Genomic DNA, 22,515 nt, shown 5'->3' with positions numbered 1-22,515 from the left:
TTAATTGTTTAATTATTATTATGTATTTTGATATGTGATTTTGATTTTTGTGAAATCGTTTTTTTTAAAAAAAAAATTTTATATTTTTCTTTAATTTTAAAAAAAAAACTAATAAATATTATTTATAAATTTATATTAAAAAAAAACTGACTATTTTTTTTTTTATCTATTATATATAATGTAAAAATAAAAAAAAAAATATATACTAAATTTTAAAAATAAAATAAAAATAAAAAAAAATAAATTATTTATTTGAGTGTAAAAATAAAAAAAAAATAAAAAAAAAAAAAAATTAAAAAAAAAAAAAATTTTAAAAAGAAAAATATAAAAAAAATTATAAAAAACAGGTGGATCCTGGAATGAATACTATTATTATACTTAATAAAATCCATATACATAAATATTGTGACATAATAGTTTAATAATTCTATTCACGAACATTTAAACTTTTTAATTAATTAAAAAAAAAAATAAAAAAAAAGAAATTTGGAATAAATTTTATATAATCCCCCACACACTAAAAGAGTATATGTTTATAAACAAAAAATATTTAATTATTAAAAAAGATTAAATAAAATAATAATAATAATAAATAATAATGATATTTCTTTTTTATCACAATTTATTTTAATAATTTTTTTTTTTTAATTAAAAAAAAAAAAAAAAACTTTTTTTATGGAAAAATAATATACATAAATGTATATTTAAAATGATTTTTAATTAAATATTGGGGGTGCTATTTTTACCATTGTGTGATTGGGAATGTGTATGGTGAGTTCCAATCTCTATCGAAAATTGATTGAAGTTGTGAAGTGAATTGGGTATTGAAAATATTATAACTTAAACCACCGGTATTGGTATAGTAATCTTCGGACCAATTTGAAGTACCGATGTATGATTGATTTTCGGTGACCATGTATTTGGCATGGTTAACACGGGTGTATGGGACTTGTGGGTTAACGCTAAAGTCTGGTACGACAAACCATCTAACATCAATGTTTGAAACTTGATCTAATGAGTGTAACCATTGTGGAATACGGCTGTTGGTTTGATTCCAGTGACTAATTAACATTCTAACTTTAACATTACGATTGAAGGCGGCTGCACGAATAGCATTGTCCATAACTGGCCAGAAAGTATTTGGACGGTTATAGAGTGAAGCTGGGGTGTAGTCCATAACAGAGATACAGATGCTACTATTGGCAGCATTCATAGCGGCGACTAAGGCATCGATATCACCAGTACGATCATCTGAAACAAATTGTGGTGGTGAGACAGCTAAAAACATTTGGTATTGTTGGTTGTTTAATAATAAGCTGGCCATGTTGGTTTGATTGAAAAGGGCAGTGAATGATGAACCCCAGTTGTTTGGTAATTGGGACATTGCAGCAGCTTCCCAATATTGTTCAAAGGCAGTTTCGGTATCATAAACCATTGATGGGCAGTTTTGTAAGAAAACACCTAATTCTTTAACTTGGGCTAATGAACGCCAGTCTAAATTGGCACTACCTAAATAGGCACTTGATTGATCGACTACAATAACTTTGGTGTGAAGAATACCAGCACCAACGAGATTTGGCCAATTGATGGATCTGACTTGAACACCCATTTGAGCTAATGCTTGAGTATCATTATCTGGCATACTCTTTGATGGTTGGTTTTGAACAATTCTAATTTGTACACCTCTTGAGTTTGCTTCTGCTAAAGCTTTGAAAATATCCATACCTAATTGTCCACCGTAAACTGGGTTTAATTGACCACCGTCAGTTAATGTCATATAAAAAATACCCATGTCGATTGATTTCTTTGCATTTGTAATTAATTGCATCCATGCTATAAAAAAAAAAAAATTAAATAAATTATAAATTATTAATTATAAATTATTAATTATAGCTTTTATTTTTTTATTTTGAAATTAAATTTTTATAGAAAATAAAAAAAATCTTTTTTGACATTTTTAATTTTTTATAAAAAAAACGAAATATATTGTCATATATTTTTTGAATAAACTATTATATTGATTATAATTTGATGATTTAATAATGATTATTTACCATCATGAGTTGTAAGATTGGTTTGTAAATTAAGACCAAGTGGGATTGATTCTGCAATTTGAATTGTACCATCTTGACAGTTATTTGATGAATCAATATCAATTTTGAAACTTGATACTGAAAATAAACTAATGATTAATAAAATACAAGTATATAAAACTTTCATTTTTGTAATGAAATTTAATAAAACTATAGATATATAGTTTTATGGTTTTATAGTTTTTTTTTTATAAAAAAATATAAATAAAATAGAAAAAAAAAAAAAAAAAAAAAAAAAAAAGAAAAAGTATGGGGAAAAAAAAAAAAAAATGAAATTTAAAAAAAAATAAAAATAAAAATAAATTAAAAAAAATTTTATTTTTTTTTCTTTTTTTTTTAATTTCGTAATTTTCTTCATCCATATATAAAATTGATCACATAATTACACTGGTAAAATACCATTTGTGTATCATTTAAATATAAAAAAAAAAAAAAAAAAAAAAATTAATGAATAATATAAATAAAAATGAAATTTTATTCAAAAAAATCATAAATAATAAATTTATTTTTAAAAATTTTATTTTTTTTCATTTAAAATTATTTGATTTACACTTAAACAGTAATTTTAAAATTAGATCATTGTTATCTTTGTATAAATATAAATACAAAGAATATTTAAAAAATGTTATAGTTTATATAAAAGATAGTGACGCTTTGGAAAGTCATTTTCTATCCCTTGCGCCACTCTACCATACGATTGATAATATAATAATTAAATTTAAATATAATAATAATAATAATAATAATAATAATAATAATAATAATAATAATAATAATAATAATTTAATATTATTTAAACCAGGAACAATAAATTCAAAGATATCAAATAATTTAAAATCATTAACATTGATGGGTAATGCCACTGGTTCAACACTAATAATTTTACCAAATTCTTTACCAGATAAATTAGATTCATTAAATATAAAATTAAACATATGCAATCACAATAATAATATAATAAATTTACCAGTTTCTTTAAAATCACTAAAAATAAACAAAAATTTAATAATAGATAACATCAACTTTGCAAATTTATTAAATTTAAAAAAATTAAAAATTAACTATTTAAATTTTGTTCGAAACAATCAATTTCAAAATAATAATGACTTTAGTTTTTTAAATAATTTACTTTCATTTAAAATATATTATTTCAATAGTAATTACAATTATAATAATAATAATAATAAAATATTTAATAAAGTTACACAATTAAAAATAATCAATGATTTAAATTTAAATAATATTAATTTTTTAAATAATAATAGTAATGATTATTTTATAAATTTAAAAAAATTAAAAATAATAAATAATTTTAATTTAATAAATCAAAAAATAAAATTTGGTAGTAGTTTTAATAATTTGGTATATTTAAAATTTAATAATCAGTTTAGTGAATGGGTCAGCTTGGGTAGTTTAGTGCATTTAAAAACTTTAATATTTGGTTTTCAATTTAATAGGCCTATTGAAAAAGATGATTTACCAAATAGTTTGGTAAGTATATTTATTATTTAGTTGTTAATATTATTATTATTAATTTATGTTTTAATATTTATTTTTTTCAGGAATATTTAGAATTTGGAGAATTATTTAATCAAAATTTAAAATCAGTTTTACCAATAGCTTTAAAAACTTTAATATTGGGTTCAAAATATACACACGAAATATTAGGCATTGATATTATTCCAAGTAGTTTAACAGAGTTAGATTTACCAATTACCTTTCAAACTGAAATTCAGAACAATTCATTGCCGCTAAACAGTTGTTTGAAAAAGCTATCTTGTAATATCAATTTAAATGGCTTATTAAATTTACCACAATCTGTAGAGTATTTAAATTTTTATTATAGCAATGCGTATTCGTTTAAAAAGGTTTTAGAACTCCCAGAATCAGCTAAAACAGTCAAATTTAATGGTGCTTTTAGTCATAGGATCGATGGTTTATTTTTTTCAAAATCGCAACATATAGAAACTTTAATTTTCAATAATTCGTATAATGAGCCATTACCAATAGACAGCTCGTATTACCCAACCAATTTAAAATCTTTAATTTTTAATGGTAGGTTAAAAGGTCCGATACCATCCCTACCAAAATCGTTAACAAGGTTATCTCTTTCAAATAATTTAAATCAAGATTTCTCAACCTCTAATATTTTACCAAAAACATTGCAAAGATTGGATTGCAGAAATTCAATACCAACTTTACCAAAAGAATTCTTTTTTGCTTTACCAAGCTTGGTTTGCCTGACATGCTATGGTTCAAATCATAAATTTTTATCATCTTTGGATTTAGAAAACTCAAATCTATTATTTATTTTAAAAGTTTTAAATAAAAAATAATTTTATTTTTTAATTTAACAAAATTGAGATCTGCCATATTTATTATGTGTTTATATTAAAATATATTTAGATTGATTTGTTTATTTGTAAATAATTTCATGATTTATTTTTGTAGTGGTATTATTTCACTCTAAAGTTGTCTGGGTTCGATGTCTTGCTGATTTTATAGCTTGGTTACTATGTTTATTACTAATTGGTGCCAAATATCAGGATCTGAGTGCTGAAATTTCTTTTAATTTTGATTTCAATTTCATAAATAAAATTGGCTGATGTATCATAAAAATATCAAATATATCATAATGACTCTTTAGCATAGTGGTTATTGTACTCGTCTCCAATGTGAGAAACAGCAGAAAGCGGGGGGTCGGGCGTTCAACTCGCCCAAGGGTCAATTTTTTAATCTAAAAACCTTCCTGGTGATTTTTTGGTAAAATTGTGAAGTTTTTTTTTTTATAATTTTACATTTTTTTTGATTGATAGTTTTGTAATGGATAGTGTAATGTATGGGGGAGCAATGATAGCCAAGTGGTCGAACGAATTTCCTACAAGTTACCGCTCCGGGTTCGAAACCCAGTCATATGCATTTTAGAATTAAATGAATATTACAGTTATAATTATATCTCAACTAAATAATATATTTATATTTTCCTTTATTTTAAATAATTTATTATTTAAAATTAAAAATTAAAAATAAAATAAAAATAAAAAAATTGAAAAATTTAAAAAATAAAATTTTATTTTTTAGTTTTCAGTTTTCGGTTTTAGTTTTCACAAACAAAGAATTGTATATTTATTTGATTATTAGAATTATTTATATTTATTATTTATCTATAACTAAAGTAGCTCCATCTACATTACAATAGTTACCGATTGGAAAAGGAATATTTTGCCATTCGCTAAACCAAGTCTGATTAACCAATGCCCATTCGTTGTATCGAGAATTTGGTGTTGAATATCTTTTAATATTGGTTTTAATGGAGTTTGAGTTAATATTTGGTAGATTTTCAGAGTTGTTAAATTAAGTAGATTGTCATTATCGTTACTATTGTCGTTATTATTGTCATTATTATTTGTTAATTATAGAATTTCATTTTTGATCATTCGAATTTTTAACTTTGTTTTCATCCAATCTTTTTTAACATAAACCCTATTCTACAAATATTGGAATTGTTTGTAGAGGAGGGCACACTATTATCTTCGGTACTATATAAATGATCATTATTTATACAACTACTACTATTGATGAGGTTATATTTACTATTGGGTATATATTATTATTACTATTTATATTATTATGTGTATTATTGAGGCGTGTTTTATAAGTATTGCCATTATAAAAATTACCAATATTTAAACAGGCATTACTATTATAAAAGTAACAAATTATTAATTAATTGTGTATTTGTTTTTGAATAAAAAAATAAAAAAAATAAAAAAAATAAAAAAATGAATTAAAAAAATTAAAAAAAAAAATCCATATGAACAATTGCCAGAATAAATATAAAAATTTTATTTTATTTATTAATTTAAAAATACTAAATAGGTGATATTTAATGATTTCTAAAATCATAATTCTTGTTGCAATATACACTTGAACTAACCCCATTTATTCACTTTTTAAAACACTGCTTGACCAAATACTTGAACCACAACTTGATTTTGCTTTATGCTTTTTATATATATGTACCATCATTAGATCTAACCGCATTCATTCACAACTTAAAACACCACTTAATCAAATACTTGAACCACAACTTGAACAAATATTTGAACCACAAATTGAATATGCTTTATACTTTTTAATATGTATTCCATCGGAACTAATTTAATTTATTTATTATTTAAAAAACCACTTGACTAAATACTTGAACCACAAATTGAATTTACATATGACATTCATGAATTGCTTTATGCTTTTTATTTACCATTCTTAACAATGCTGCTTATGTTTTAAATATAGATGGCTAATATCGAGGAAGTTCTTAAATTTGTTCACTATTATTATGTTTAATTTAATTAACCTAATTATATATTAATAAAATATTAATATTTGTTTAAAATAAATTTGTAAAAAATAATATTATTTTATATACCATTTCTATCTATAAATTATTGATTAACTATTAATACCGAAATTTATAAGACCAAGGTCAATTCTACTGAATCATAGTTATTAATATTATTTAGTGTATTTGATTATTATTATGAATAATATAGGATATTTTGATTAATTTCTAACTTGTGGTTGTGAAGTTTCTTGATGTGATTGATGTGATCTTCACAACCACAGGTTAGAAATTACCGAAGTTTCTTGATGTGATTGATCTATTATAATATTTCCTTAATTTTGCTGTATCCAACCATTTCTTGCTATATTCGTCCGAAACATCATAAGATTCCTTAACCTGTTCTAAAAATCCATCATCCCGATCATAATAAAACTTTGCGTTACGACTGAGAAAATCTGCTGCTATATTTTTCTTCCCCTCGATATGAACTAATTCGTAACTAAACATGCTGATTAAATCTAACCATCTAATTAATCTTTTTGGAGTCTCCTGTTTAGTTTGATAATGTTCCAAATTAAGATGGGTAAACAATAAATTTATTTCTACAACACATTAACTTGAAAAAGGATAGAGAACAAGGAAATGTATAAACAACTATTTACAAGATAATTCTTATATGTTACCTCACTAATGTCTCTTAAAACCTTGGCCCACTCCTCGATTGTTTTTGTATTACCTTTTGTAATTGTTTTTGTGCCAAATTAAGATGATCCGAGTAAACAATAAATTTATTTCTACAACACATTAACTTGTAAATAGTTATTTATACATTTCTCTGTTCTTTATCCTTTTTATCAAGATAATTCTTATATGTTACCTCACCAATGTCTCTTAAAACCTTGGAAGATCTTGGTATTGCTTTCTTAATTGTAATAAATTCTCTTCCGCAGAATTATTACCATTTGGGTCCATCCTTTGTAAATAAATTAATGCATCACCTTTAAGACTTGAGATTAAATCTGTATTGTCAAAACGGGGACCGAAGTGATATCTAAATTGGAATTCGAATAAATCCCATGTTTTTTCGAAACCCATTGAAAAGCCTCCTTCAAATTTTACATCTTCCGATAGTGGCTTCTTTCTTCTTTCAAACCCATAATTTTGGTTTCTAAATCTTTCATTCTCCAACTTGAGTAAAGATAATTCTTTTAACAAATATTCTTTAAATTCATCACCTTCTACACTTCTTCTTAAAACCTTGGCCCACTCCTCGATTGTTTTTGTATTACCTTTGTAATTGATTTGTTATTTATCTACAAATTGTGTTGAGATAAAATTAGGTAAATCAACCTTGAATTCTGTTATTCTTTGCTTTGTTTAATAATTGATCTATTAACGGCATTGGATAAGGTAAATCGACCGTTTGATTATTAATACCTCTAAAATCGAATACAACTCTGCCATATCTATCAACTACTTGAAGCCTCATCTGTGTTGAAATCATACCTTGTGCGGTATTAAAATACATGGCCATTGACGCCCTATAATTCGACATGTACTCCTTATAGTCCTTCGCATCTTTCTCAACCGGTACTTTAATTCTTGCAGAAGTTTTAATTAGTTTAATACCCTTGAACCTTTTTTTTTTTTATAATTCGGATTAATTAAACTAATATTACAACCAGTATCGATTAATGCATGTACCCACTGATTACCTATTTGTACATAACAAGACTTTCAGACTCTTGCTCGCCTGCTTCGACATTAAAACTTGAGCTTTTTGATGGATAGTATATTCCTTATATAGAACCATACTATCCCTGAGTACTTTAATGAGGTTGTCGTACCTTTTACCTTTATCATTAGCACTAGATTTGGCCTTCTCTAGTTTATTATTGACAGCTTCTCGAAGTTCCACTTTGTCATCCTTTCTTCTTATGGTGCTGCATATTTCAGGCCAAACTGGTTCGGTACCTTCTCTCTCCATTCTTGCTTTATAATTTTCTAAACCTCTTAAAATCTTAACCCATTTACTTTCTCTGTAAAGTACTTTATTAATTAGCTGATCTAATTTATCAGCACCCCAAGTGATATTGATGTCACAGAAAATAAACTCTGCACTGTTGATCTTGAGTCCATTCACAGTTTCAGTACTCATGGTTAACTTTTTCTTTGCGGTTGATTCATGGCTCTTCAATCTAAGTTCCTCCATCATTTCCTTAAGAGGCTTTACCTTCCCAACTTCACTTTTAAAAAAAAAAAGAATAACACAAGAAATCTAAATTTGATGAAATACCAAGGGTAATGATTTTTTGGTAATTAATTAGTGTTTATGAAGTATTCTCTTACTATTCTCTTTAGTTTCCTATGTTCTTCATTGATTCTGATGATTGTTTGTGGTTGTTTATTGTTTTAAACCTTTTGTGTATTCTGGTGTGGCTAGCTTAATCGATCCGGTAGGTTGTGAAATCTAGTGATGTTGTAGTAAAGATAGGAAGTGATTTTATAAAGTTGATGAATTTCAGAGTAGATGGAGAAACATTCCCTTAGCCTCCACAAAAGTTTATGTTTTATTTTATTTAGTCAAAGAAAATTATATTGAATTTATTAAAAAAATAAGAAAATTATAAAAAAATATTATAATAAAATTTAAAAAAATATTTAACAAAAATAATAAAAAAATTAAAAATTAAAATAAAAAAAAAAAAAAATAAAAATAAAAAAAAAAAAAAAGTTAAAAAAGGGGTCAAAAAATTCACACATACATCACAACCAATATTATAATAAAAAAATATATATATTTTTTTTTAAAAGTGAATAATATAAATAACATTAATTATTTGATAAAACTTAATTTATAAAAAGTAAGATTTTATATGATGTTAACACTTGTCTGTTTTTTTAATTTCAAATAACATAAAGATTTCCTTAATTTTTTTAATTAACCATAAAAAAAAATTATAAATTAAGGAATTATAAAAAATCATTATATTTGAAAAAAAAAAAAAGAGGATTGCGAATGTTTCGATTAATATTATATTTTAGCGCTCTACCAATTGAGCTAAATTAGTGCTTATTTGCAGTAATTACGGGTTACGATCCCATTACCTCTAATTAAACCTTTAGTTTGATATCGATGAAGAAACATATCCTAAGCCTCCACAAAAGTTTTTTTTATTTTAAATATAATTTTTTATATTGTTTTTTTTTCTATATTTTTTCCTTTTTTTTTTTTTTATTTTTATTTTTATTTTTATTTTTATTTTTATTTTTATTTTTTTATTTATCTTAGGTTTTTACTTTTATTTTGAATAAATTCTTTTTTTTTTTTAAAAACTACAACAGGTTTGAATAAAAAAAAAACTTTTGAATTAACAAAAAAACAAAAAATTTTTAAAAATATTTATAACTTTCTTTATATTGATGTTTAATTGAATTAACTGTAATATACTGATCTAAAAAATTTATAAAGGTAAATATAAAAAAAATAATAATCAAACAATAATTTTTTAATAATTTTTTTATGCAAATTTTATGATAATAATTAAATATTTTTTTTTTTAATAAACATTACCAATGTAAATTAGAACAGAAAGAATATAATTATCATGAAATCTATTCATCAAATATTGATTCATATTGAAATCGATGGAGATAATAAGAAATAAATTTATATGATAAATGCATTGAAAATAAAATATAGCCAAATATAGTCAATCATCTGAAAAATGTGAAAATAAATAAAAATTTAAGCCAAATTTTTTTTTTTTTTTTTTAATAATTTGTCTTATTTTAATTTTTTTTAATTCTTTTATAATCAAATGAATTCAATTTAACTCAAAATAAAATTTTATTACACAAGGTGGAGATTTGTGTTGATAATATAGATCATACAAAAATATATTTTTTTTTTTTTTTTTTTTTTTTTTTAAGTGAGGATGATTCTTAATGATGTATAAGTCATCAGTTGGTTTCTTGTGTTTGTTTTTGTTTGATATGTGTTTAATACTTATATGAGTTTAACCATACTGCATACAAGTTGGGCACGGTAACGTCAATTCATGTGTGATTCAGATAACCTGCTGAGACTGGCGAACCCGGAGCGGTTCGACCACTTGGCTATCATTGCTTCCCCGGAAGATATATTTCCATTAAAATCACCAGGAAGGTTTTTAGATTAAAAAAAATTGACCCTTGGGCGAGTTGAACGCCCGACCCCCCGCTTTCTGCTGTTTCTCACATTGGAGACGAGTACAATAACCACTATGCTAAAGAGTCATTATGAAGATTTTTAAATTTTTGTGGAATATAAGTTTAATTTTTTTTATAAAATCATTTAATGATAATTTTTTATTGATTTGTTGAATTTTAAAAAATATTCATCAGGATATATTTGATAATCTTTATGAATCAATCTCAATAAAAATACAACAAATAAATAAGAACTTAGATTAATTCACAAAATATTAAAACAAACCATTTAAAAAAAATATAGTTTAAAAAATAAATTATATTAAAATTTATATTTTAAAAAAATAATTGAAATTAAAATTATTGAAGATAAAATTTTTTTATTTATATTTTCATTATTATATTTATTTTTAAAATATATGTTATATTTTAGTTTAACTAAACCTCAACAAATCCAAATCAAAAGAAAAAGGTAGAATTATTTTTTTTACTCTTATTTTTTTTTTTAAAAAAAACATATTGTTCTTCACTTTTTTTAATTAGTTCTATAAAAAGACCCAAAAAATAACTAGGTTTTACAATGCTTTTTAATCTTTCGTTTTTCTTTTTTTATTTTTTAAAAAAAGAAGCAAAGTTTTTTTTTTTTTTAATAATAATAATAATATTAATTATAATCATTTTTTCTTAAAATAATAATAAAAACATTTGTATAATAAATGCTATTAAAAAAAATATTATTTAATTTTAATAATTATTAATAATAATTTTTAGGTGATGTTTCATTTAGATTTTTAGATATTTCCCAAATATTGTATCTTCATCTTCATTAAATCTTCATTATCATCAAATATTTAATATATGTATTTTTTTATGTGTAAATTTAAAAAATTAAAAAAAAATTTAAAAAAATTAAAAAAATGAAATATTTTTTTTTTTTTTTTTTTGTTTAAAAAAAGTGATATATAAATTTTTTTTTCTTAATTTTGTCCAAGTGCACACCGTAACACCCCCTTTGGTTTTGTTGTTTGAAAAAAATTGTGACAAGTGCGTGTTTCTGTTGTTATTTTGGATTTATCAGCAAATTTTATAAAATGGATAAAAATGAATAATAATTTTTAAAAAAAAAAGGATAAAAATTATAATAATTTTTTTTAAAAAAAAGAGATAATATATGTTAATGAATCTAACAATAATCGCACAAAAGTAAGGAAAACAATAGTTTTTAATTAGGTAAAAAATAAATTAAAATAATTGAGAGGTGGCAGGGGGAAAACAATATTTTTTATATTTCAATTTTTTTCAACAATTAAAATAATTTAAAAAAGTTTTATCTATAATCTATAATCTATAATTAAAAAAGAAACGGTTTAAAATGTATTGTAATATTATTAGATTAAAAAATATTTTTGAATATTTTATCTAATTCAATTTTCATTTTTTAATAACAATTTCTTTTTATTTTATATTTAAAAAAGTTTTAATAATTAATTTTTTTTCATTAAAGCATCAAACAAAATTCTTTATTAATTAAAAATGTCACCAAAACATGTTGTGCAAAATAATGATGTTGCAATTATAGGTATTGGTTTTAGAGCACCAAGTGGTAGTTTAACAAAATCGATCTCAAATACAAATCAATTTTGGGATAGCTTGGTAAATGGTTTCGATGGTATTGTAGAAACATCTGAAAGGTGGTCTAATAACTATAATGTCACTGGTGATATTTCTTCCAAATATTCTGGTCTTATACCACTTGATGAATGGAAGTCATTTGATCCAATTTTCTTTGGCATCAATCCAAGTGATGAACATGTCAATACAATTGATCCACAACAAAGATTACTGCTAAAGTGTACATGGGAAGCATTGGAGGAAAGCGGTATTGATCCATTAACATTACGAGGTTCAAATACAAGTATATATTTTGGTGCATCAACTACAGAATACGATTCTATAAATAGATCACATTTTGAAACCCAAAAAAACCTTTTTGGTTATTCACTTCATTCAATAGCAAATAGAGTATCATACTGCTTTGATTTTCGTGGCGAATCTATGACAATTGATACTGCATGTAGTTCATCACTAAATGCAATACATCTTGGTTACAAATCTATCAAATACGGCCAATCTGATGTATCTATTGTAGGTGGTGTTAGTTTAAATCTTGGTATGTATATCAGACTTTTAAAATAATTTTTTATTGATTATGTCGAATGTCACGGTACTGGTACACCAACTGGAGATCCAATAGAACTAGAAGGTATTTCAAGAGTGTTCAAAGATACAAACAAACAAGTTTTAGTCGGCTCCATTAAATCAAATATCGATCATTGTGAGGCATCATCAGGGGTAATTTCAATCATCAAATGTTGTGTAATGTTTAAAAACCATTCATTTGTTCAAAATATCAATTTTAAATCACCAAACCCAGTTATCAAATTCGATGAGTGGCGTCTAAAAGTTGTAACTGAACCAACACCGTTTAGCAACAATAGCAAAAATACTACTATGGCCATTAATAACTTTGGAGTTACTGGTATGTATAATATTTAATTAAATTTAATTAAAATATTTTTAATTTAACTTTAAATAAAATACTAATTATTAAATCTAGGATCAAATTGCTGTGTTATTTTATCAGAATATTGCACAAAAAAAAATCAAAACTTAAAAATAACAAATAAAAAGTATTTAATACCATTCTCATCAAACTCATCAACATCACTTGACAAATACAAACAAATTATTATGGATCAATCAGACACATTAGATTTCAATAAATTTGCAAACAATCAAATTAAATTTAAATCAACATCACTTGTTCAAAGATCAGTTATTATTGCAAACAACTGGAGTGATTTCATTGACAAAAAAAATGAAATATTATCAAATTCAAATAAAATTTCCAACATTTCAGTTAAAAACAAAATTCCGTTTACAGTTTTTGTATTATGTGGCCAAGGATCGCAATATAATCGAATGGCATTAGAACTATATGAAAATGAAACAATATTCAAACAATGGGTAGATAAATTCGATAATGAACTATTCAAATACTATGGGTACTCTGTATTAGATAAGCTAAGATCAATCGATGATAATGATATGATATCAATACATGAGCCAATTCTGGCACAACCTGCAAATGTAATGATTCAAGTATCTTTATTTGAACTATATAAACACTGGGGTATCAAAGCAGATTTAATCGTTGGTCATTCTCTTGGTGAAGTATCATCTCCATATTGCTCTGGCATGATTGACTTTGAAACATTATGTTATTTAGTTTACCACAGATCTATTGCTCAAAATAAAACAACTGGTATTGGTAGAATGCTATCTGTAAATATAAGTGCTGAAGAATATATATCAAATTATTCATTAAAATACCCATCAATTGAAATTGCTTGCTACAATTCACCATCATCAATTGTAATCGCAGGTAAAGAAGATTTACTAAATGAAATTGCAGCTGATTTAAAATCAAAAGATATATTTTGTTCTATGCTTGGGTCACTATCATCATTCCATACATCAGGCCAATTAGTTATTAAAGATGAAATATGTTCAATGAACATTACATCAAAACAATCAACAACACCAGTTTTTTCAACAGTTACTACCAACTTATTTAATCACGAAACAACTCCATTCAATTCAGAATATGTATTTGAAAATATTTTACAACCAGTAAGATTCACTCAAACTATTTCAAACATTTATAAATATATTGAAGAAAACAACTATGGCAACGAAGTAACATTTATCGAAGTTGCACCACATCCGACACTATCATTCTATTTAAATCAAATGAAATCAACACAATCATTATATTTTAATAATGGAGATAAAATAACTATTCACTCACCACTACACAAAAAGAAAAATGACTATGATGAATTTTTAAAAACAACTTCAACACTTTATGTAAACCACTCATTTAATATTAATTTTAAATCACAACTAGATCAAGACAACATACTTTCAGCCAATTGTTTACCATTATATCAATGGGACGATAAATATTATTTCAAACAAAATCCAAAATGTGAAAAGATAAAAAAAGAAGGACCTCCAAATCAACATCTTGGTAACAAAAGAGAATCACCAATTATATTGTATCAAACAATTATTAATACTAAAAAAGAACCATTCCAATGGCTAAAAGGACATATAGTAAAAGGCAAGAACTTCTTCCCAGGGTGTGGATATATCATTAATTTGTTCAACATCTATCCAAATCAAGATATTACAATCAATTCAATTGAATTTAAAACACCAATAATTTTACAAGATGATGTTAATCAGTGTCTACAAACAACCATTTTTACACTTTCAAAAAATGAATTCAGTGTTAAATCACACTTTAAAGATACAACTTCAAATCATTGGGTATTGTGTTCCACTGGTAACTTTAGTTTATTCAAACATGGTAACGAAATAAACCGGATCAATATTGATGAAATAAGAAATAGTTGCAACTTTACTAAACTATCAAAATCAGATCTTTATGAATCAATTAAAATCAAAACCGGGTTAACATACAAAGGCTTATTCCAAGGTGTCAAAGAATGCTATATTGGTGATAATTGTTCTCTATCGATTGTATCATTAAATGAAATTCAAAATCAAAATGAATTCAATCATTTACTCAACAACGATACAATGAAATCATTCTTTAATACTGCAATACTTGATACATGTTTACATGGAATACTTAGTTTTATCAAACATCAATGCCAAATTGTATTAGATAAAATCGAAGGATTTAAATATTACTCTTCAAATATACCATCACCAAACAATCAACAACATTCTGAAATATATGTATATTCTGAAATGAAATCAAGAATCAATTTATACTCATACTCTGGATCCATTCAAATAATGTTAAACGATGGCACATTATTAATTGAAATAACAAATGTTATTTGTACATCACTTACACCAATCATTGACAATACCATAATTATCCCACCACCATCCAATGAAATATATCTACCAATTCAACAATCAAAAGACTCTATCATCAATAAACCACAATCATTCAAACACTTGTGTCAATTAGAAGAATTGGGGATAGATGAAATATATCTTCATAAAGAAACAAAAGAACATTTATTATCATTATTTTATTATAAAATTAATCAAAGACGTCCAAATATCAACAGAGAAACATTATCAACAATGGATTATAATCAATTTAAACAAATGTACCATAACGATGAAATAAATGAAAATTTATTTTTCTTTATTTTCGATATTTTAAAAAAATATAATAGTTTAGGTATCAATAAACAATTAAATGAATTCCCTGACCTTAATAATGATATAATTTTAAAAATTGTAGAAAAAACAACAGCAGTTTTTGCAAAACAAATATTCCCATTAGAAGATGATGATCCAAACATAGACTCTCCTCAATCATTATATGAACATGGATTATTAGATCACTTTTATCAAAAATCAAATATTATTAAAACAATAAACAATTTACTAAGTGATATTGTTTCAGAATCAATTAAAGCAATTATTAATGAACCAATAGTATTCAGAATATTAGAATTTGGAGGTGGTTTAGGAACGTTATCAATTCAAATGTTAAATAAACTCCAAAAGCTTTTAAATGATCATACAACATCAAATATCGATATAGAATACACATGGAGCGATATTTCAGCATCATTTTTTTCAAACATTAAAGAAAAACTTTCAAAAATCAAAGGTGTAAATATAATCTATCGTACTTTAGATTTAGATAAGTCATTTAAAGATCAAGATTTAAAAGCATCTTATTACGATATGGTTGTGATGTCTAATGTATTACATGTTGTAAAACAACTTAGATTCAGTTTAAATGAAATTCATAATATTTTAACACCAAATGGTCAAATTATTTTTATTGAACCACCATATAAATCATTGTATACTGATTCAATATTCGGTGTATTCCCACAATGGTGGCCATCCCCAGAAGATATAGACATCAGAAAAGATAGAAGCTCTATGAAACAAGAAAATTGGTACAAATTACTAAAAGAATGCAATTATAAAGATACAGCAATATCGGGAAATGATAATGAATTATTTTTAATTCAAACAAGAAAATCAAATATAAATGAAATGGTATTATCAAATATATATTCATTGAAACAATTAACAACACATGACAATATTATATTATTTGGCAATAGTAAAGAAGGTACACAAATCACTGAATCATTCATATCAAATCAACTATTAAGTTTAAAAATAAAACAAATCGATAACTTAAATGAACTTAAAAACTGGATTATTAATTCAATCGATTCAATAAGACAAAGAAAAACATTAATTATCTTTATGAAAGCAATTGATCCATTAGATATCAATAATTTTAAAGAAATAACATTTGAATACATTCAAATTAATCAAATGTTTCTTCAACTTGAAATTGAAATATTTTTTAAACATGTTTTAATATTATTAAATTCAACATCAAACAACTATTTATCATCATCAATCAATGGAGCAGCAAAATATTTCGCAGAATTCCCACAATTAGATCTATATTCATTAGATTTCGATAATATTTCAATTCAAAATGAAAATATACTATCACTTATCGATATATTAATAAATCCAATATCTAATATTCAAAGAGAATTCACAATTAAAAACAATACAGTATATTATGAAAGATACAAAAAACAAACAAAAATAAAACAATCATTTACATCAAACTCATTCGAAACAAATAAAGATAATTTAATGATTCAACTTAATCCAAATTTAGAATATGTATTAAAAACTAAAAAACAAGAATTAAAGCCAAATGAAGTTGAAATTCAAATAAAAGGTACCGGTATCAACTTTAAAGACTATCTAATCTATGTTGGTCAAGTATCAAATAGTGTTGATATCCATTATGGTAAAGAAGAAGAAATTGAAAACGGATTAAATCAAATGCCAAATATTGGGAATGACTTTAGTGGTATTATAACACGTTGTGGCAACAATGTTAAAAAATTAAAAATTGGAGATGAGGTATTTGGGGTTTTTTCAAAAACTAGTGGATCACATATTATAATCGACCATAGATTTGTTTCTTTCAAACCATCAAATATCTCACATTTACAAGCAGCATCTATTCCAACAGTTTATGTTACCGCATTACACAGTATATACTCTATTGGTAATTTACAAGAAGATCAAACAATTTTAATTCACTCAGCAGCAGGTGGTGTCGGTCTATCATCATTAGAGCTATTAAAGTGTAAACAACACAAAGGTTATATATTTTTAACAGTCGGTTCAAAAGATAAAGAAGAATACTTGATCAATAAATATGGCTCATTTATTACTGGTATCTATTTCATCAAGAAATAAAAACTATGTTCGTCAAATTAAAAACAAATTAAAACAATTACAATGTGACAAATATCATCAAGGTGTAGATTTAATATTAAACACACTTTCATCAGAATATATGGATTCAAATTTCCAATGCTTAAATAGCCATGGTAAAATTGTAGATCTTTCAATTACACATTTAACACCAAATGATTATATGACAAACAATCACTTTAAATACAACTATGGATATAATAATGTAGAACTTGTTGAGTTTTCAGGACCATTTCTTAAAAGTTTATTAAAAAAAATAGTCAAATTGTTTAATTCAAATAAATTAGAGCCAATTCCAATCATTGAATATTCAAATGATCAATTTAAAGATGCAATCGAATATATTAATGAAAGACAACATATTGGTAAAATCGTTGTAAATCATGATATAGATATGTTATCAAGAGTATATAATGAACAAAAACAAAGTGATTCAATTATTATGAAGAACACTTATGATATATCAAGATTAGATATCGGTAAAAACATATTAGTAACAGGTCAAACAGGTATTATATTAGATATAATGAAATGGCTTGTTAAATATTCAAACAAATCAATCGATAATATTATAATTTTAACAAAATCACCATTGAAATGGGAATTAGAACTATTAATCAATCAAACTAAACATCAGAAGGATAATACAATTAATTTCCACTTTATTCAAGCCGATATCGAAGATAGTAATAAAGTACACAATATATTAAACAATCTAGAATCAAATTCAAACATTAAAAATATCGATACAGTAATACACTTTGCATTTGTAACTGATATTAGTGATGTTCAAGATGTCAATATGAATGGATTAAATATGACACATGGTCCAAAAACAATTGGTGCATTCAATTTACACAATGAATCAATTCAACGTGCATGGAAATTAAAACAATTTATAATGGCATCATCTGCTGTTACAGTTACTGGTTCATATAGACAATGTTGTTATGCTAGTGATTGCAATACAATTGACTCGCTATCAAAATATAGAAAATCAATTGGACTACCATCACTCTCTGTAAACTTAGGTGCAGTATCATCAACTGGAATTGTTTCAAGAAATGAAGCAATGGAAGTAATGATGGAAACATCAATGTATAATTTTATTTCAACACAACTAATTTTAAGCTCACTAGATCTCTTTATTCAAGATAAAAACAATCATTCAAACTATTGTTTGTGTAATTTTAATTTTGAAATTTTGGTATCTTCAAAACCAAACCATAATTATTCTAAACTTGACTATCTAACCAATATGGTTAAAAAATCACATATATCATTAGATGATGATAGTAACAATGAAGTTTTAAAAAAAAAAGTTATAAATAAAATATCAGAACTACTTTCAATTAATGAGTCAAAAATCAACTTGGAACTCCAATTAACTCAGTATGGTCTCGATAGTTTAGTTATTGTTCAATTAAAGAACTGGATAGATAAACAAATAGGTATAAATATAATTACAATACAACAATTACAAATCAATAGTATATCCCAATCACTGCATATTATTATTAAAAATTTTGCTGAAAATAATAAAAAGAATAAAAAAATATAAATTAATATTAATTAAAAGTTTAAAAAAGGGTTTTAATTTCTTCTTCTTTATATAATTTAAGATGATCTCTAAATATTCCTTTATAGATTGAAATAAATATTAATTACACTTATTTTATTTATTTTATTATTTTAATTATTAAATTGTTGAGTTATAAATTCTTGATTGAAAAGATTTTTCCTTATTGATTAATTGATAAAGTAAATAAAGAGTTGTTTAAATAAGATTTATTCCCATATCCTATACCTTTGCAATCTATCTCTAACATTATCAAAACTTTTGTACTTTCATTGGGACATATGATTTTTCATTTTCTTCAATTGAAAACAGCAAGTGACCATCAAGAAACGATATAGAAATTAATAGAAAGCTTTTATAATTTACATTCAAACACTCCAAAAGTAAATGAATTAATTTCAAAACTACCAATATTTCCATATAAAAATAACCAACAAACCCAATTAATTTATAAAAGATAGGTAGACCAATAAACTCCATCTACTGGCAACCATTCTTTCTTCGTTTCGGTGGAAATACAAACTTACCAGAACTATTAAAATATACAGAGATTCTTCGATTGCTGTGGAAATAGATATCAAAACTATGATTTTCTATTACTCCTAATGTAACTTTATAAAATAAAAAATATAATATCAGCACCACACCTTTGGGAATCCATATCTAACAATTAAAATAAATCCTTTTAAAAATAAACTTTTTTTTATCCAAACAAAAATTTAATAGAATAGAGATATGGAGACAAAAAAATATTTTTTTTTAGTTTGTATTTTATATTTTTTAAAAGGATAAAATCGACAGTTAAAAAATATTTATAAATATATGTTTTGTTTTATTAAAAAAATTGTTTTGGTTGTTGTTATATAATACATGAAATAAATAATTTAGAAACATTTTCTGTGGACAATTGATGGACCTGATTCGTCATATTCTTCTTTTGAAATCCACATTTGTTGGAAAGTTGAAAGTGAGGCTAAAATTGAACCACCAATCCAGACAGAGTATTTACGTTCTGGTGGAGCAATGATTTTAATTTTCATGGTTGATGGGGCTAAAGCAGTTAATTCTTTGTTCATACGATCAGCAATACCTGGGAACATAGTTGTACCACCTGATAAGACGACATTACCGTATAAATCTTTACGAATATCAACATCACATTTCATGATTGAGTTGTAAGTGGTTTCGTGGATACCAGCTGATTCCATACCTAAGAATGATGGTTGGAATAAGGCTTCTGGGCAACGGAAACGTTCGTTACCGATGGTGATGACTTGACCATCTGGTAATTCGTATGATTTTTCTAAAGCGGATGATGAGGCAGCAGTTTGCATTTCAGCTTCGAAGTCTAAGGCGACGTAGGCTAATTTTTCTTTGATATCTCTGACGATTTCTCTTTCAGCAGTGGTGGTGAATGAGTAACCACGTTCAGTTAAGATTTTCATCATATAATCGGTTAAATCACGACCAGCTAAATCTAAACGTAAGATGGCATGTGGTAAGGCATAACCTTCGTAGATTGGAACAGTGTGGGAAACACCATCACCTGAATCCATAACAATACCGGTGGTACGACCTGAGGCATATAATGATAAGACGGCTTGAATGGCAACGTACATGGCTGGAGTGTTGAAGGTTTCGAACATAATTTGAGTCATTTTTTCTCTGTTAGCTTTTGGATTTAATGGAGCTTCAGTTAATAAGACTGGGTGTTCTTCTGGGGCAACACGTAATTCGTTGTAGAAAGTATGATGCCAGATTTTTTCCATATCATCCCAGTTGGTAACAATACCGTGTTCAATTGGGTATTTGAGGGTTAAGATACCTCTCTTTGATTGGGCTTCATCACCAACATATGAATCTTTTTGACCCATACCGACCATAACACCAGTGTGTCTTGGACGACCAACAATTGATGGGAAAACAGCTCTTGGGGCATCATCCCCAGCGAAACCGGCTTTGCACATACCTGAACCGTTATCAATAACTATAATATTTTAAATAAATTTTAAATTAATAACTAAATTTTTTTTTTTTTTTTTTTTTTTTTTTTTAAAGAAAATAATGAAAATATTTACCTAAAGCTTGAACATCTTCTCCTTCCATTTTATTTGTATTTGTATATATTTATTTAAATTTAAAGTAATTAATGAAAATAAAAAATGAAAACTGAATTTATAAAAAAAAAAAAATCAAAAAAATCAAAAAAAAAAAAAATAAAATAAAATAAATAAAAATTGGGTTTTATGGATATTATTATTAAAATAATTTTTTTTTTTTTGGCTTACCCAGTTCTTGTGGGGTGTGGTGTTAAAAAAAATAAATAAACACACAGGTAATCATTTTTCAAATCTATTTTTATATACATTCCAAGTAATTAATTTGAATTAAACAATAATAATATATTTTGATTATTTGTTTTAAAAAAATTTTTTAACGACTATATTTTGGTTATTTCTTTAAAATTTAATAAAAAATTATAAGTATTTTTCTTTTTTTTTTTTTTGTAGATAAAATAATTGTAATTAAATCTAATAAAAATTTATAATTTAACCAGAATATAAGAGTAAAATTATTATTATTTTATTGGCATAAAATTTTTTTTATAAAAAACAAATTATTATCATTTTGTTTGAAAATATGAATAAAAAAAGATCATTTGGTTTGGGATGGGTGCGAATGGGTTTTTTAAATTTTAATTTTTTTTATTTTTTATTTTTTATTTTTTATTTTTTATTTAAATTTTTCATATAAATTCAAAATTTTTTTTTTATTATTTCAAATTAAATAAATAAATACATATATAAATATAAATAAAATGGAAGGAGAAGATGTTCAAGCTTTAGGTAAATATTTTCATTATTTCTTTTTTTTATTTTTCTTTATTTTTTTTTTTTTAAAAAAATCAAAAAAAAAAA

The 22,515-nt window shown here is 24.5% G+C and overlaps 6 protein-coding genes across 6 annotated transcripts; 2 read left to right on the top strand and 4 right to left on the bottom strand.

The window, feature by feature from the left end:
• Window positions 1–742: 742 nt before the first annotated feature.
• Window positions 743–2,220, bottom strand: DICPUDRAFT_30308 (phospholipase D3; the record flags this gene model as incomplete). The annotated part of the gene is made up of 2 exons (XM_003285996.1): window positions 743–1,833; window positions 2,055–2,220. The coding sequence occupies 2 exons, from the start codon at window positions 2,218–2,220 to the stop codon at window positions 743–745; spliced, it is 1,257 nt and encodes a 418-aa protein (XP_003286044.1).
• Window positions 2,221–2,540: 320 nt separating this feature from the next.
• DICPUDRAFT_149976 (uncharacterized protein) lies at window positions 2,541–4,429 on the top strand (the record flags this gene model as incomplete). The annotated part of the gene is made up of 2 exons (XM_003286019.1): window positions 2,541–3,584; window positions 3,656–4,429. The coding sequence occupies 2 exons, from the start codon at window positions 2,541–2,543 to the stop codon at window positions 4,427–4,429; spliced, it is 1,818 nt and encodes a 605-aa protein (XP_003286067.1).
• A 1,488-nt stretch (window positions 4,430–5,917) lies between these two features.
• DICPUDRAFT_91632 (uncharacterized protein) lies at window positions 5,918–7,092 on the bottom strand. Its single transcript, XM_003285995.1, has 2 exons — window positions 6,523–7,092; window positions 5,918–6,450 (listed from the first exon to the last, which is right to left on the bottom strand). Exon 1 carries the CDS (start codon window positions 6,943–6,945, stop codon window positions 6,721–6,723), a length of 225 nt encoding a protein of 74 aa, XP_003286043.1. The 5' UTR covers window positions 6,946–7,092; the 3' UTR covers window positions 5,918–6,450; window positions 6,523–6,720.
• A 237-nt stretch (window positions 7,093–7,329) lies between these two features.
• Window positions 7,330–8,653, bottom strand: DICPUDRAFT_149974 (uncharacterized protein; the record flags this gene model as incomplete). The annotated part of the gene is made up of 3 exons (XM_003285994.1): window positions 7,330–7,727; window positions 7,789–8,075; window positions 8,286–8,653. 3 exons carry the CDS (start codon window positions 8,651–8,653, stop codon window positions 7,330–7,332), a joined length of 1,053 nt encoding a protein of 350 aa, XP_003286042.1.
• A 3,509-nt stretch (window positions 8,654–12,162) lies between these two features.
• DICPUDRAFT_86974 (uncharacterized protein) lies at window positions 12,163–19,579 on the top strand (the record flags this gene model as incomplete). Its single annotated transcript, XM_003286018.1, has 4 exons — window positions 12,163–12,799; window positions 12,875–13,168; window positions 13,247–17,977; window positions 18,063–19,579. 4 exons carry the CDS (start codon window positions 12,163–12,165, stop codon window positions 19,577–19,579), a joined length of 7,179 nt encoding a protein of 2,392 aa, XP_003286066.1.
• Window positions 19,580–20,358: 779 nt separating this feature from the next.
• On the bottom strand, window positions 20,359–21,716 carry DICPUDRAFT_46519 (uncharacterized protein). The gene is made up of 2 exons (XM_003285993.1): window positions 21,676–21,716; window positions 20,359–21,584 (listed from the first exon to the last, which is right to left on the bottom strand). Exons 1-2 carry the CDS (start codon window positions 21,701–21,703, stop codon window positions 20,482–20,484), a joined length of 1,131 nt encoding a protein of 376 aa, XP_003286041.1. The 5' UTR covers window positions 21,704–21,716; the 3' UTR covers window positions 20,359–20,481.
• Between the last annotated feature and the right edge of the window lie 799 nt (window positions 21,717–22,515).

The sequence above is a fragment of the Dictyostelium purpureum genome (assembly GCF_000190715.1).
Source record: "Dictyostelium purpureum unplaced genomic scaffold DICPUscaffold_60, whole genome shotgun sequence".
NCBI lineage: Eukaryota > Evosea > Eumycetozoa > Dictyosteliales > Dictyosteliaceae > Dictyostelium > Dictyostelium purpureum.
This window is presented reverse-complemented; position numbering and strand designations above follow the sequence as displayed.

Bases quoted from the DNA above. Each gene is read 5' to 3' on its own strand.
- DICPUDRAFT_91632 (XM_003285995.1), bottom strand. From the start codon at position 6,945: ATGTTTAGTTACGAATTAGTTCATATCGAGGGGAAGAAAAATATAGCA.
- DICPUDRAFT_46519 (XM_003285993.1), bottom strand. From the start codon at position 21,703: ATGGAAGGAGAAGATGTTCAAGCTTTAG. The intron at 21,585-21,675 runs GTAAATATTTTC...AAAATATTATAG, and splicing joins AGAAGATGTTCAAGCTTTAG to TTATTGATAACGGTTCAGGT.